The sequence below is a fragment of the Centroberyx gerrardi genome, chromosome 1, assembly GCF_048128805.1.
Source record: "Centroberyx gerrardi isolate f3 chromosome 1, fCenGer3.hap1.cur.20231027, whole genome shotgun sequence".
NCBI classification, from domain to species: Eukaryota; Metazoa; Chordata; class Actinopteri; order Beryciformes; family Berycidae; genus Centroberyx; species Centroberyx gerrardi.
In genome coordinates, this window is record NC_135997.1 from 9,044,252 (window position 1) to 9,056,107 (window position 11,856).

General features: G+C 40.6%; 1 protein-coding gene across 1 annotated transcript; it reads right to left on the reverse strand.

Annotated features, from left to right (window-relative positions):
* Positions 1-5,816: 5,816 nt before the first annotated feature.
* grpr (gastrin-releasing peptide receptor) lies at positions 5,817-10,053 on the reverse strand. Its single transcript, XM_071915031.1, has 4 exons — positions 9,746-10,053; positions 6,861-7,212; positions 6,307-6,420; positions 5,817-6,098 (listed from the first exon to the last, which is right to left on the reverse strand). The coding sequence occupies exons 1-4, from the start codon at positions 10,051-10,053 to the stop codon at positions 5,817-5,819; spliced, it is 1,056 nt and encodes a 351-aa protein (XP_071771132.1).
* Between the last annotated feature and the right edge of the window lie 1,803 nt (positions 10,054-11,856).

The window sequence follows — 11,856 nt, forward strand, 5'->3', positions numbered from 1 at the left end:
TTTTGTTTTCACACTGGGACACTCTGTGGATTGAGTACAATGCTGCTGGTCTGCTTTCTGTACATCTCCACATGACGGACATGATGTGATGCACACATCAGGTGCATTAGAGATCGATTTAGATCAATTTCTGTACACTGACCAACTTTTGATTTTGTGCACCTGTATGGGAAACACTGCATCTCGCAGTCAAAGACGCCCTCTAGAGGCCATCTCACGAAGCGCATCATCTCAAAAAGCGACAGATGGCGGACTGACTGACTGACTGACTGCCTGAATTTGCCTCATGATGCCCTCCGCTGTGCCGTGGGAAAAAAAGGGGCATGGCCAACCAGGAGAAGGAGTTTGCTTAGCATAGTAAGCTAGTTAACTTAGCTGTACTAGCCTATTATAGTTAGCAAGAAGACCTAGAAATGGTAGGAACCAAACATGTCTGTTCCTTGCTCGGGACCCTGTTGTATGACCAAATCACAACCCAAGTATAGTCAAATTATATACATACTTCACCTAAGTGGAACCTGGACCTTTGTTACCAATGGTAACGTCTTCACAGTTTGCGAAACAGCAACAGCACAATAATATTAGCTACAGTGATTGTCTTGCATAAAGTTTAGCAAAGTGTATACAATATTACACAGACATGCATGGCCAGTAGGCCAGATAATACACCGCTTGTTATCGTTGCCTAAGGAATTACGTTATTAGATATATGTTATTTTGCGATGTTGCCTTCCTTTAAAGTGCTAGATTTTTGAATTGGGTTTGGCGTGAAGTTGGGAATGAGAACAGGTTGGTACACAAGAAGAAGTCTACCCCTCTATACTGTCCTGTACAGAACTGTTGCATGGTGTTTGACATAAAGCTCAAAGTAGGCAAAAGAGCAAACCTATTATAATTTTTGCCATTCATTGATGCTGTAAATGGGTCTGTCAGCAGTGAAGTGACAGACCTAAAATTAATTTGAGTCACTCAAAAAAAAGGATTGCAAATTAGTGTAGGCTATCCCTAGAAAAGACGCCATAGGACACAAACTATAATTTGGGATCGTTATTCCTGACTACTCCCATAAAAAGAATAGCATTAAAGAAAGTTTAATGGTTCAAGATGAAGGTACGGTCTCTTTGCTACTCTATCCTGAATGCCCTTGTCTCCTCTCTCTGCGTGGACCAATGTGCAAAAAACACTCACTAGTAATGCCCACAGAAATAAATCTCAGTGCATAAACAATTCATAGAGTGGTGCTCAAGGGCAAAAGCAAATCAAAGCACAGCAAAGTGAAGGTAAGTGCATAAAAGTACATAAACAACAATAATAGCATGTCTTCCTGCAACAAAAAAAGGATTTAACTACACAATACAGGCCAGTCTCCTCCTTAAAACAACATGTATTACAAATGAAATACATTCTCATGGAAAATAAGACTCCAGAGAAACTATTTGAATGTACAGACAAACTCACTTCTCAGAGTGCATCTTAGGCCAAGGATGTGGAACTGGCCACCAACAATCCTTCCCAATGACGCATGAAACTGCACTTTTATAATTTTGACAAAAATGACAAATGATGAAATCATCGAATACTGCAGCACAGAGCTCAGTTGGTGTAAACTAGGTCAGACCAGCACATGTTGCAAATATGGAAAATCCAACGGTGTACCAAAAGCCATCCGATGATATATATTTTCTGCATAACATTAACTCATGATGTTTATCCACTTATTGCTTTTACCCAACACTGGGTCATGAATGGCAACCTCTCCTGTCCACATGCAATTCTCTCTCCACTCAGCAACACACATGTGCATTACCCATCACACCTTGCACAACACAAAAACTGGATTCTCCAGGGGCCAGTGCCATCTACTGGGCATGTGAAACTTGTCTGCATTAGCACTGGTGCCTTACCTCTTATCAATGTAATGTGTGGTGGCAGTAAATTGTTGAATAGCCTACTAATACAACCATTTCAACCACTTCATATGAATGTGTTACATCTTGAAGGCAAAGCAACATTTTCTATGTTACATTGCAGGTCACATTGCATACTATTTTACACATACCATTTTACACAGAGAATTCTACATCTTCTATATATCTCATTTTCCAGCACTTTGTACTGTTAGGAAGTTGAGAGAAGACTTAAAAGGCTATCCACCCGCATATTGGTGGCAATTCCTTTTGCGTCCTACCTGTTCCACCGTTATTGACATGAGAGGACATGCTACTAATGCTATAGATTTCTCTCTCCCTTGTAGATCACAGGCTGTTGGCCATGCTTGGTAAATCAAACTGTTACCATAGCCAGTGGGTAAACACACCTCTCTGTCGTTCAGTAGAGTTTTCGAGCTGGGAAACTGTAAAGGCTTCATCCACCGTAAACAATTAAGTCTTGATTAAAAGTTTTTATCCATTTTTATCCATTTTGGTTTAATTCAGCAGGCTTGGTAGCTGGTGCTGTTCTGCCCTGTCAGAAAAACAAATCAGTCTCTTCCATACAGAGGCCTGTGCAAGAAGTGTTCAAGAGCCAATCAAACTTCAAACTTCCACTCCTCAAAATCCTGTAATCTCTTTCACTCAAACATGACTTTCCATAGACCTCTTGGAGTGAGCCAGTGTTGGCACTGCGAGTCTACATTACTTTGGAAGAGCATCATCCACCAAGATACCACAAGCTGTTTGAAAGCCTTTTCTTGTTAGCTAGCCACTAGATTCTGATACTAGCCAAACCTGAGCCAAACAACACATTTCTGCATTTTTTGAACATTTTTGCTTTAGTGGATAGAGATAGGAAATAGTAGATGAAATGCAGCAAAGGGCACAGGCAGGATTTGAACCTATGCTGCTGTGATTAGGACTTAGCCTAAATGGTACCATCAGGGCATCCCTGATGGTACCATAATGATGTAATTAAATTGTTTCTTATAAATTATAATTCATGCTGTGTGAGGTAAAAAATGTAATTATGTTCCAAAATAATAGCAAATTGAAACTGAAATAAGGTTAGGTTAGCTAAATAAAATACTTAAGTGAGACACAGGAAGATACTTAAGGTATTGTATGTAACTGATATTTGATTCATAGATCTCCAGCACAGAAACCATCTCCCTTGATGGGTCTGCAGGCAGGAACAAGTCGTTGAGAATTGAGCAGTTCACTGTGTGTCCATGACCATGGCTTTTGAATGGCATATGGCAGTATGGTATATATTAAATGATAAATGACAAGGGCAGCACACATGTTAAACAGCAAATGGCAAAAGCAGTTGTGATGAACGATAAAAGCGCTGTCCTGTGTTTATCAAATCAATACTGGTTCAAGCAAATCACTGATGTTTGTATTAATTCAAGCATATGTTTACCTATGCTTTTATTAAGCCAGTTCTATTTTTAACCGACTCCATTCTTTCCATTTAAGTTTTCATTCCTCAAATTAAAAAGATACTAATGAGCAGCCTAATCCTTAAAGACCCAGAAATAGCATGGTTAAGAAAGACGACATGTTAAGTGGATGGTTGACACCTTGCAGGACACAAATTTGGCAAGGCCCTCACATCATAATTAAACAAACACTGTCCAGACTGAATCATATACCCACTCATCACACCCTGGGCATGATCCTTTCCCTCTATGAACCACCAAATTAGGAAATCGTGGTGTGATATGGTGACTGTAAATCTAGCATGTGACGCTGCAGATTAGCTGTGTCCAGTGAACGCAGTGGAGCAGAAAGTATGTGGTGTATACACAGTCAACAGGACCAAGACGCTAAACAGTCAAATGAGTGGAAAGGCACACATGACGTAGAGGGGTCCACCTTCAATATGCTATAGCTGTAGTTCTTCAAAATCACAAATAAAGTGATTTTTTAACTGCTATTTTTTAAGCGGTTATTCCTCTAATGGCAGCAAAATGCATTGTGCAATATGTTAAAACTAAGCAGCAACAGGCTGAACCTCATAAGATCTACTTGTGGTAATACTTCAGATTAGGGAACACATATTAACTATTAATAAGTTGCTTATCAACATGCATATTAGTAGCGTATTGGTTCATTATTAGTCATAGCAAACCACTTATTAGCACCTTATTCTGCACTATTGTATTCTACAAGTATAACCCATTAACTATGGGTTTTCCCTCAATAGCCTCCTAATTAGTCTTACAGCAGTCAGTAAGGAAGTTGTTGCACATGAACTGGGCTTTAGTATGCTTTGGGGCTTATAAGGTGCTAGTATCACATATTATTGAGAGAAATTATTAAACTATTGAGGGAAAACCCATAGTTAATAGCTAATATGTGTACTTTTTTAATTTTGTGCAAAGGTATCCGATTCACAGCATATATATAAAGGATTGATATAAAGGATTTAACTGACAATGAAAGGGAAAAATCCTTCAGAAACATGTGAATTGCAGTAACAAACATGTACGCACACAAATACACACACACACACACACACACACACACACACACATTCCATTCCAAATTACAGATGAGAATTCCAATAGCTAGCAGTTACATTCACTGTTTATTTTTCATGCAGTGTAAACTTAACACTGATACACAGAGACTTTCTGCATTTTTAATAAACAATACAGCTCAATAAACTCACTGTAACCACAGGACAGCTAACACTGAAAGTACATCTCTTCAGGTGCATGTGTGAAACATCACAGTAATCATGCTGTTTGACATTTAGAAATATAATATTACAGTGACAGGGTGCAGGAAGAATATCCATCAATAGCCAGCAGAGTGTCCATCACTATCAAAAGACACTGTAGTGTATTTAAAGCACACTGAATGAGGTTTCATCTTGTTAACATGTACATACACAACAAAAAATATCCATCTTAGCAAATAATTTAACCCAGTACTGAGTCCTAAAATGTTATTTTACTTAAAAACTGTGCAAACGTCTGTCAGGGGGGTGAGATGATTTTATGACTTGTTTCTGATGCGAATTGACTTGTTTAAAAGAAATTCTTGAATCAACACTAGTGGAATGCCTGCCTTATTCTGCCTTTTCTTGTTTCTACAAAACTTTGTCTTTGTGAAACCTGTCATTTCACCTTTACTTCTGAATCTGAATAAAAGTAAATGTAGTTTGAGTAGAGAGGGTTATTGTTCTCAGAAGCAAACTCCAATCCTTTCATCTCTCTCCACTCTCAACTTCTGCCAAACTCTGTGCCAAAGCCAGAATTTGTAAGCTTGGCTTAAATCCTTAAGTATACTGTGTTATGCATGCATCTTTTTCTTATTTTTCATAATCGGATGAATTATGCATGGTTCTTTTTGCATTACATAATCTGATGTGCAAATTTTACAATCATAATCCCTCGTTTGCATAATATGATGTCCAGATCTGGTTAGCAAGGCCATTGACTGAAGAGTAAAATTACTAGATCGAGGTCAGATGTAGCATTAAACAACACAAAATATCTTCAGACAGCAAATAAGTATCACCAAAGCTACGTTTCAAGCTAAGAGGGTGGTTGCAAAAATTTAAATTAGACACTATGATCATGCAGTAGTGCATCACCATTATTTTCAATCTATATAATTATACTAAATTATCATACCGTACATAATATCATGGGGAAAAACAACTCTCACTATGGGAAAAGTGGGGGAGATGTGTATATGTACACACACACACACACACACACACACACCTAATGTACAACCTTGCTCTACGCTGTACTTATCGTACCTTATCGAACACTCACCTTCTACATGACACACCCCAATCCTCACCTAATCCCTCCCACACACACACACACAAATACATGTGTCCAGAATCACACTCACATTCCCCTACACACAGTCCTCCTGATACAGCTGCCTGCCATTGATCATACTCAGACTGGCCATGGAGTGATGTGTGCTGCGGATGGAGGTCATGTGTGTGTTGTAGCGTGTCGGGCTGTGCGAGGAGCGCTCCAGGATCCTGCGACAGCAGCAACACAGCTGCTGGTTGAACTGCTTCTGGAAGGTCTTGCTCAGCAGGTAGAGGGCGAAGGGGTTGAGGCAGGAGTTGGTGAAGGCCAGGATGCGAGCGGCAACGCTGCACACAAAGTGAACCAGTGAGGTGTCCACCTGGTGGGAGTGAGAGAGGGGGTGGAGGGGTGAGAGGAGGCTGGCGTCTGTATGTGAAAAAAGCATGTGAGAGAGAGAGATAGACAGAGGAAAGAAACAGAGAGACAGAGGCGGGAACGAATACAGACAGATAACAAACAGGCAAACATGCAGGTAGACATATGAGAAATAATGAGCTACAGCAAGGGAAGTGTGTTGTTTTTTCTACCTGGGAGTAATGATAGGAGCGGTATAAGTAGATGACGTGGCTGGGCAGCCAGCACACTGCAAACAGGCCCACGAACACCAGGACCGTCTTGGCCAAGCGCTTCCTCGACTCAGCCTGCTGGATGATGCAAAGGAAACGCCGGATTGTTGAAAAATTAAGAGCGATCGTAGATAATAAGGGTCACATATGATAAAGACGGCAAAATGATATGTTTAAAGACCCCATGAAATGGCATCTTACTTCCTTGATTTGATGCAGGGGTCATTCAAAAGTCTAAACCAATGGAATATGAGTCCGGGAGAGAAAGGCATTTTTATTTGATGGGAGGGGTGCAGAGGAGCAGGATTGTTCAAACATCTGATGATTTTATTGGTTAGAATTTTACGCCTACTAGTGCAGCATGAGGTCACCATGAAAGATACTCTGTTTTCCAGGAAGTAAAAGTAATGAGAGTTCATTATAGGCACTTTAATAGTATATCTGTTACTTTAATAGTGTATCTGTTAATTTATACAAAAAGAACATATTCTCTAAAGACAATTTTTGTCACTGGCCTGTCGTCTGGCATGCACGTTCCCTTCCACAGGTAAGTTCGAGGCGCTCTGTATCAGGCTGCGGGCGATGAAGGCATAGTACACTGATATGACCAGCAGGGGAACGACATAGAAAATGAGGAAGGAAGCCATGGAGTGTATCTTGGGGTGCAGTTCCCCAGCATGGGGATATGGGGCGCAGGTGGTGAAGGTCTCATTAGTGGAGCGGACGCTGAAGGTGTGGAGGTCAGAGAAGACCGCCTCGGGGATGGCCAGCACCAGGGAGAACAGCCAGATGAGCGCGGCCCGCAGGACGATGCTGGTAGTGGTGCTGGACGTCTGGATGTCCAGGGGCTTCACGATGGCCCTGTACCTGACACACCGAGGATAGACAGAGGGAGGGAGGGAGGGAGGGAGGGAGGGAGAGGGAGGGAGAGACAGAGATGGAGACAGACAGAGAAACAAAGACAGAGACAAAGACAGAGAGACATAGAGAGACACAGACAAGAACAGGAAGAAACAGAGCGAGACAGAGAGAGAGAGAGAGAGAGAGAGAGAGAGAGAGACAGACATGAAAGATGAAATGAAACATGGTACTCTTCTCTGTAGCCTTTGTTCTATTTGAAGGAGAAATCCATCCTAAAACACTTTCACACTGTGAATAAACAGCTATTGGCGATGTCCCTTGCATTTCTGGGCCCATTGTGTTGTTTGGTGGTGTATTTTTCTTAATCCCGCTGACAACTGGCCATGGATGACATTGTGTTGAGATATTTTCAGTGCAGTGGCAACGCAGTTTGACAACAGAAAATGTTTCAGCTATGTTAAACCTCAATGATACATGACAGGTTTTGGTGGCAGTCACTCAGAATCAAAGAGCAAAGACTTCTGTCTAGACTCATTTTGCACCAATGTTCAACAATCATTCAGGGGGAAATCCAAAGAGGACACTAACTATAGCCTCAACAGACCAGAATGCAATGCATGCTTGCATCTTTGCGCATCTGTTGTTGGTATATATTGTTGAAAGGCATTCTGGGAAACGAAGGAAATCACTAACTGAAGTAGACGTACCTGAGGCAAGTTGAGGGAGAGTGATAAAAAGTACAATACTAGGTCTACATAAAAAAATATCTCCTGGAATGCAATGAAGACCACAAATTGATGATAGCTATCAGTGTAAGTGTATCCAAGGGTGGATTTTTCCTTTAAGTGCATAATATAGCCCAGTGTAAAGTGGAATTGGCAGCAAGATTATTAACCACCGACAGACAAATGCTGCAGAAAAGAAATAAAAAAATAAAAATGAGGGGCAAGAAAAACAAGGATAATGTATTGGCTTGGTGGTAGACAATTGAGCCATTAGCCTAATTATTAAGGACTGTCTAGGTGTGGTGAAAGGTTGAGAGGTTCAGAGGAAAGGTTGAGACTAACTTCATGTCAAGTCAAATTAACAGTAAGAAAAAACACTAGTCCACCTTATATTCTTTTGTAACTTATTTCTCACAGAGAAAAGTGCAAGGGTCACTGCCCTTTGCTTTTGGCACTTGTTCTGTATGCGACAGCTATTTTGGGGTCTAGCTTACCTGTATGTTGAAATGTCACACTGTCATTCCTGTTTGGCAGTTTATGTGTGTTCTTTGATGTCTTAAATGTTATCTTTTGTGGAACCTCTGTAAATGTCTGACTCAATGCTCTTACATGCAAAGCAAATTCCTGTAAAAGGCTAAATAAAATTACATTTGAATCTGAATCTTACTTAGGCAATTTCTAGATGTAAATGTAACTCATCATAATATTTTATTAGAAATAACAACAATGTTTTACATACATGTTTTTAGTGTTGTTTTTGACATAATTGCAGGGAAAGTATCCCATTCTATTGAGACACACCTGAAAAAGTATTATACCTACAATTACTTGTACATTGTAAAATGAGAGGTTGTCTAACTCTTTAGAAGATTATATTTTAACTGAAGCTCAAAAAATTACAAGTTGCATTACACACACGTACATATCAGATAGACACACACACACACACACACACACATACACACACACACACACGCACTCTTCCTCTCTCTCTCTCTCTCTCTCTCTCTCCCTCCAACGACAAATAGCTGTAATATCCCTACAGGGACTAATAGTGTGTCTCTAGTGCTAGATGGAGCATTTACCACAGTTTGTATAGGGGCGCTCTTTATGGTCTTTTTTGTTAATCTTCTATTGTATCATAATTATTCTTGTCAGGACTTATATGAATACTATAGTTTTGCTGTGATGTCTGTATAGTTGTTTTTGTAAGCGCACACAAACACTATCCGAAGGAATCAGTGTGAAAATGTATTGAAGGACACGCTAATGCCTAAGCTTTTAAATTTTGACATCATGAATTCCATCCAAACTGCGGGGTTTCCGTGATTTCTCAAGGGAGTCGCTTCACTAAACCTTAAAGTAGCCTAAATGGCAAAGTCCCCAGGCATTTACCAACAAAACTTCGAAATCTGCTTCTCTACCTGCCAAATATCTGGGAACAAAGACAGCAGTTACTGATGACTGACAATATATTGTTTAGTTAATCTGATACATCTGTTTACGTGTCACCAACATACACAGACGCACACAGATGAACACTGAGCACTCTATTTTTTTTTTTTTTTTTTAGACATAACTTAGCATAGCATAGCATAATACTTCTTGTTCTCCATTATAATGATAAAATAAAACATAAAATTTGGACTCAGGCTAAAGTATGGCAAGCACCTCCATTATGCTAAAACCTACAAGATCAAATTTGGAGGCATTGACGCATAGCCGCCTTTTGGAGTTAACCTATCCTATCAAATACTTCCAATTTAAGCGGATCAGCCTATAGATAATTAAGACAACAAAAACCTGTAGCCTACCTATCAGCAGACAGGGCTGTGAGAGTGAACACAGACACCCCAACCGAGGTGAGCTGAATGAAGGGGATGACTTTGCAGCCCACTCTACCGAACAACCACTCCTCCGTCAGGTAGCGGCTGGCATCCACCGGAGCGCAGGTCACCAGGAGTAAAACATCCCCGAGTGCAAGACTCGACATGAAGAGGTTCGGGACATTGCGGATGGATTTTGCAGAACAAAACGTCTTGATGAGAGTGATGTTGCCGATTAGCCCCAAGGCACTGATTACAAAGTAAACTGAAGCGATGACAACGCCGGTGTACAACATCGTCTGTGTCGAGCTGTGGAGAGTGAGGCTGCGCGACGCATTTGGGTACAAATGCTCCATCTCTCCGAGCGTCAAACCAGCTGGCTCCTGAAGAGACATTGTGATGAACTTAATAAGTTTTTTATGTGGATTTTGAAGTTCAAACTCGGTGAAAGGTGGATAGGCCCTCCTGGCATGGGCGTATTAAGCAGTTGGCCATTGGGGGGGGACAGATTTGGCTCGGGGGCATGCTCCCCGGAGGATTTTTTTTTTTTTTTTTTTAAACAATAGCTGTACAATACTCATTTCTAGTAACTTTTAAAAATAAAGAAAGAATGACTCAGGTGCTAAACAAATGACAGATCCAATGTGACGAGTTATTAGGCTTTCAGCATCTATCTAGTTTGGCCTGTCTCTCATTAATAATAACACAATAACAATAATAATAATAATTTCCGTCTTGGAATTACAGTGTTTTATGTAGGCAGGTTGTGTTTTCCTTCCAACTAACTGCACTGATATTATCTGGTTTCTAGTCATTTATTTTTTGCAGTGCATTGGTCCTTTTTAAGAGCTAAGTGTGTTTTTTCTCCAAGCCCTGCTACAACACTGACTTAAGCCTGACAACATGTTAATTATAAAGTACATACAAAAAGCCAGCACCATAACTGTTCGATTCCAGTACAATAATGAGCCATTCAAAGTAGGGCTGCAGCTATCGATTATTTTAGTAATCGAGTATTCTACTGATTATTCCATCGATTAATCGAGTAATCGGATAAGAAATACTTTTGCTTTATTAAAGAGCAATAGTAAATATACAAAAGAGAAAAGCTGTCCGCACGAAGCTGTCCATACGACACTGTGATTTACTGAAAACGAGGTGAAATAATTATTATTATTGATATTTATTACTAGGCCTAAATATCATACAAGTTCATAAGACTGGCTAATGTACATTTATTTACTATGTTGAAGGGTTGCCCTACACCTGCTGACCCTACTCACTGCAATCAAACTAAACTGAATATACCTGCTGTATTGGACTGGTGCATTTTAGGCTCCAATTGCTACTTACACCACCTGATATTTTGCTTTCTGGGGTATTTTATGCATCACTGTGAGGGGAGTAGGTGTGTGTGTGTGTGTGTGTGTGTGGGGTGTGTGTGTGTGTGTGTGTGTGTGTGTGTGTGTGTGTGTGTGTGTGTATGTGTGTGTGACTATCATAATAATAACATGAATGAAGCTCAGGCTTTCACAAATTGACTGCAGCATTTTATTTTCTGTGGTTATTTTCTTGAGCAAAACTTAGCTAACTTAGGGACATCATAACTAGCCACCATATTGATTTACGTTCTTAACTAGCCATTACATATAGCCATAATTAACGTGCATTCTTTACTAGCCTTCATCTCATCCCGTTTTTAAGTGCTGACTCCGCCCACCCGGGCCAGTTTCGGCGTACGCCGGTAGCAATTACAAGTGGACCCTATCCTACAGTCCCTACTCTCAGCGGAGGGAAGGAGCTACGCTGTGTGGGAAGCGCTGTGATCGTCAGACCTCTCTGGATTAGACAAGCAAGTAGAGAAAACCGGCATCAGCCGAACCAATTTATTGCCAAATGCTTTGGGATTCAACACATTAACATTGCTTCCCATGGTCAGAAAAAGTCGGCAGATTTGTCGCTAGTCGCTTTTGAGAAATAAAGTCGCCAGGGGGGTCTGAAAAGTCGCTAAGTCTAGCGACAAAGTCGCCAAGTTGGCAACACTGGATCCGAAACTTTGGACACTTTCTGTCGTTTTCTCTGGCCTGTCTCTTCTCTGC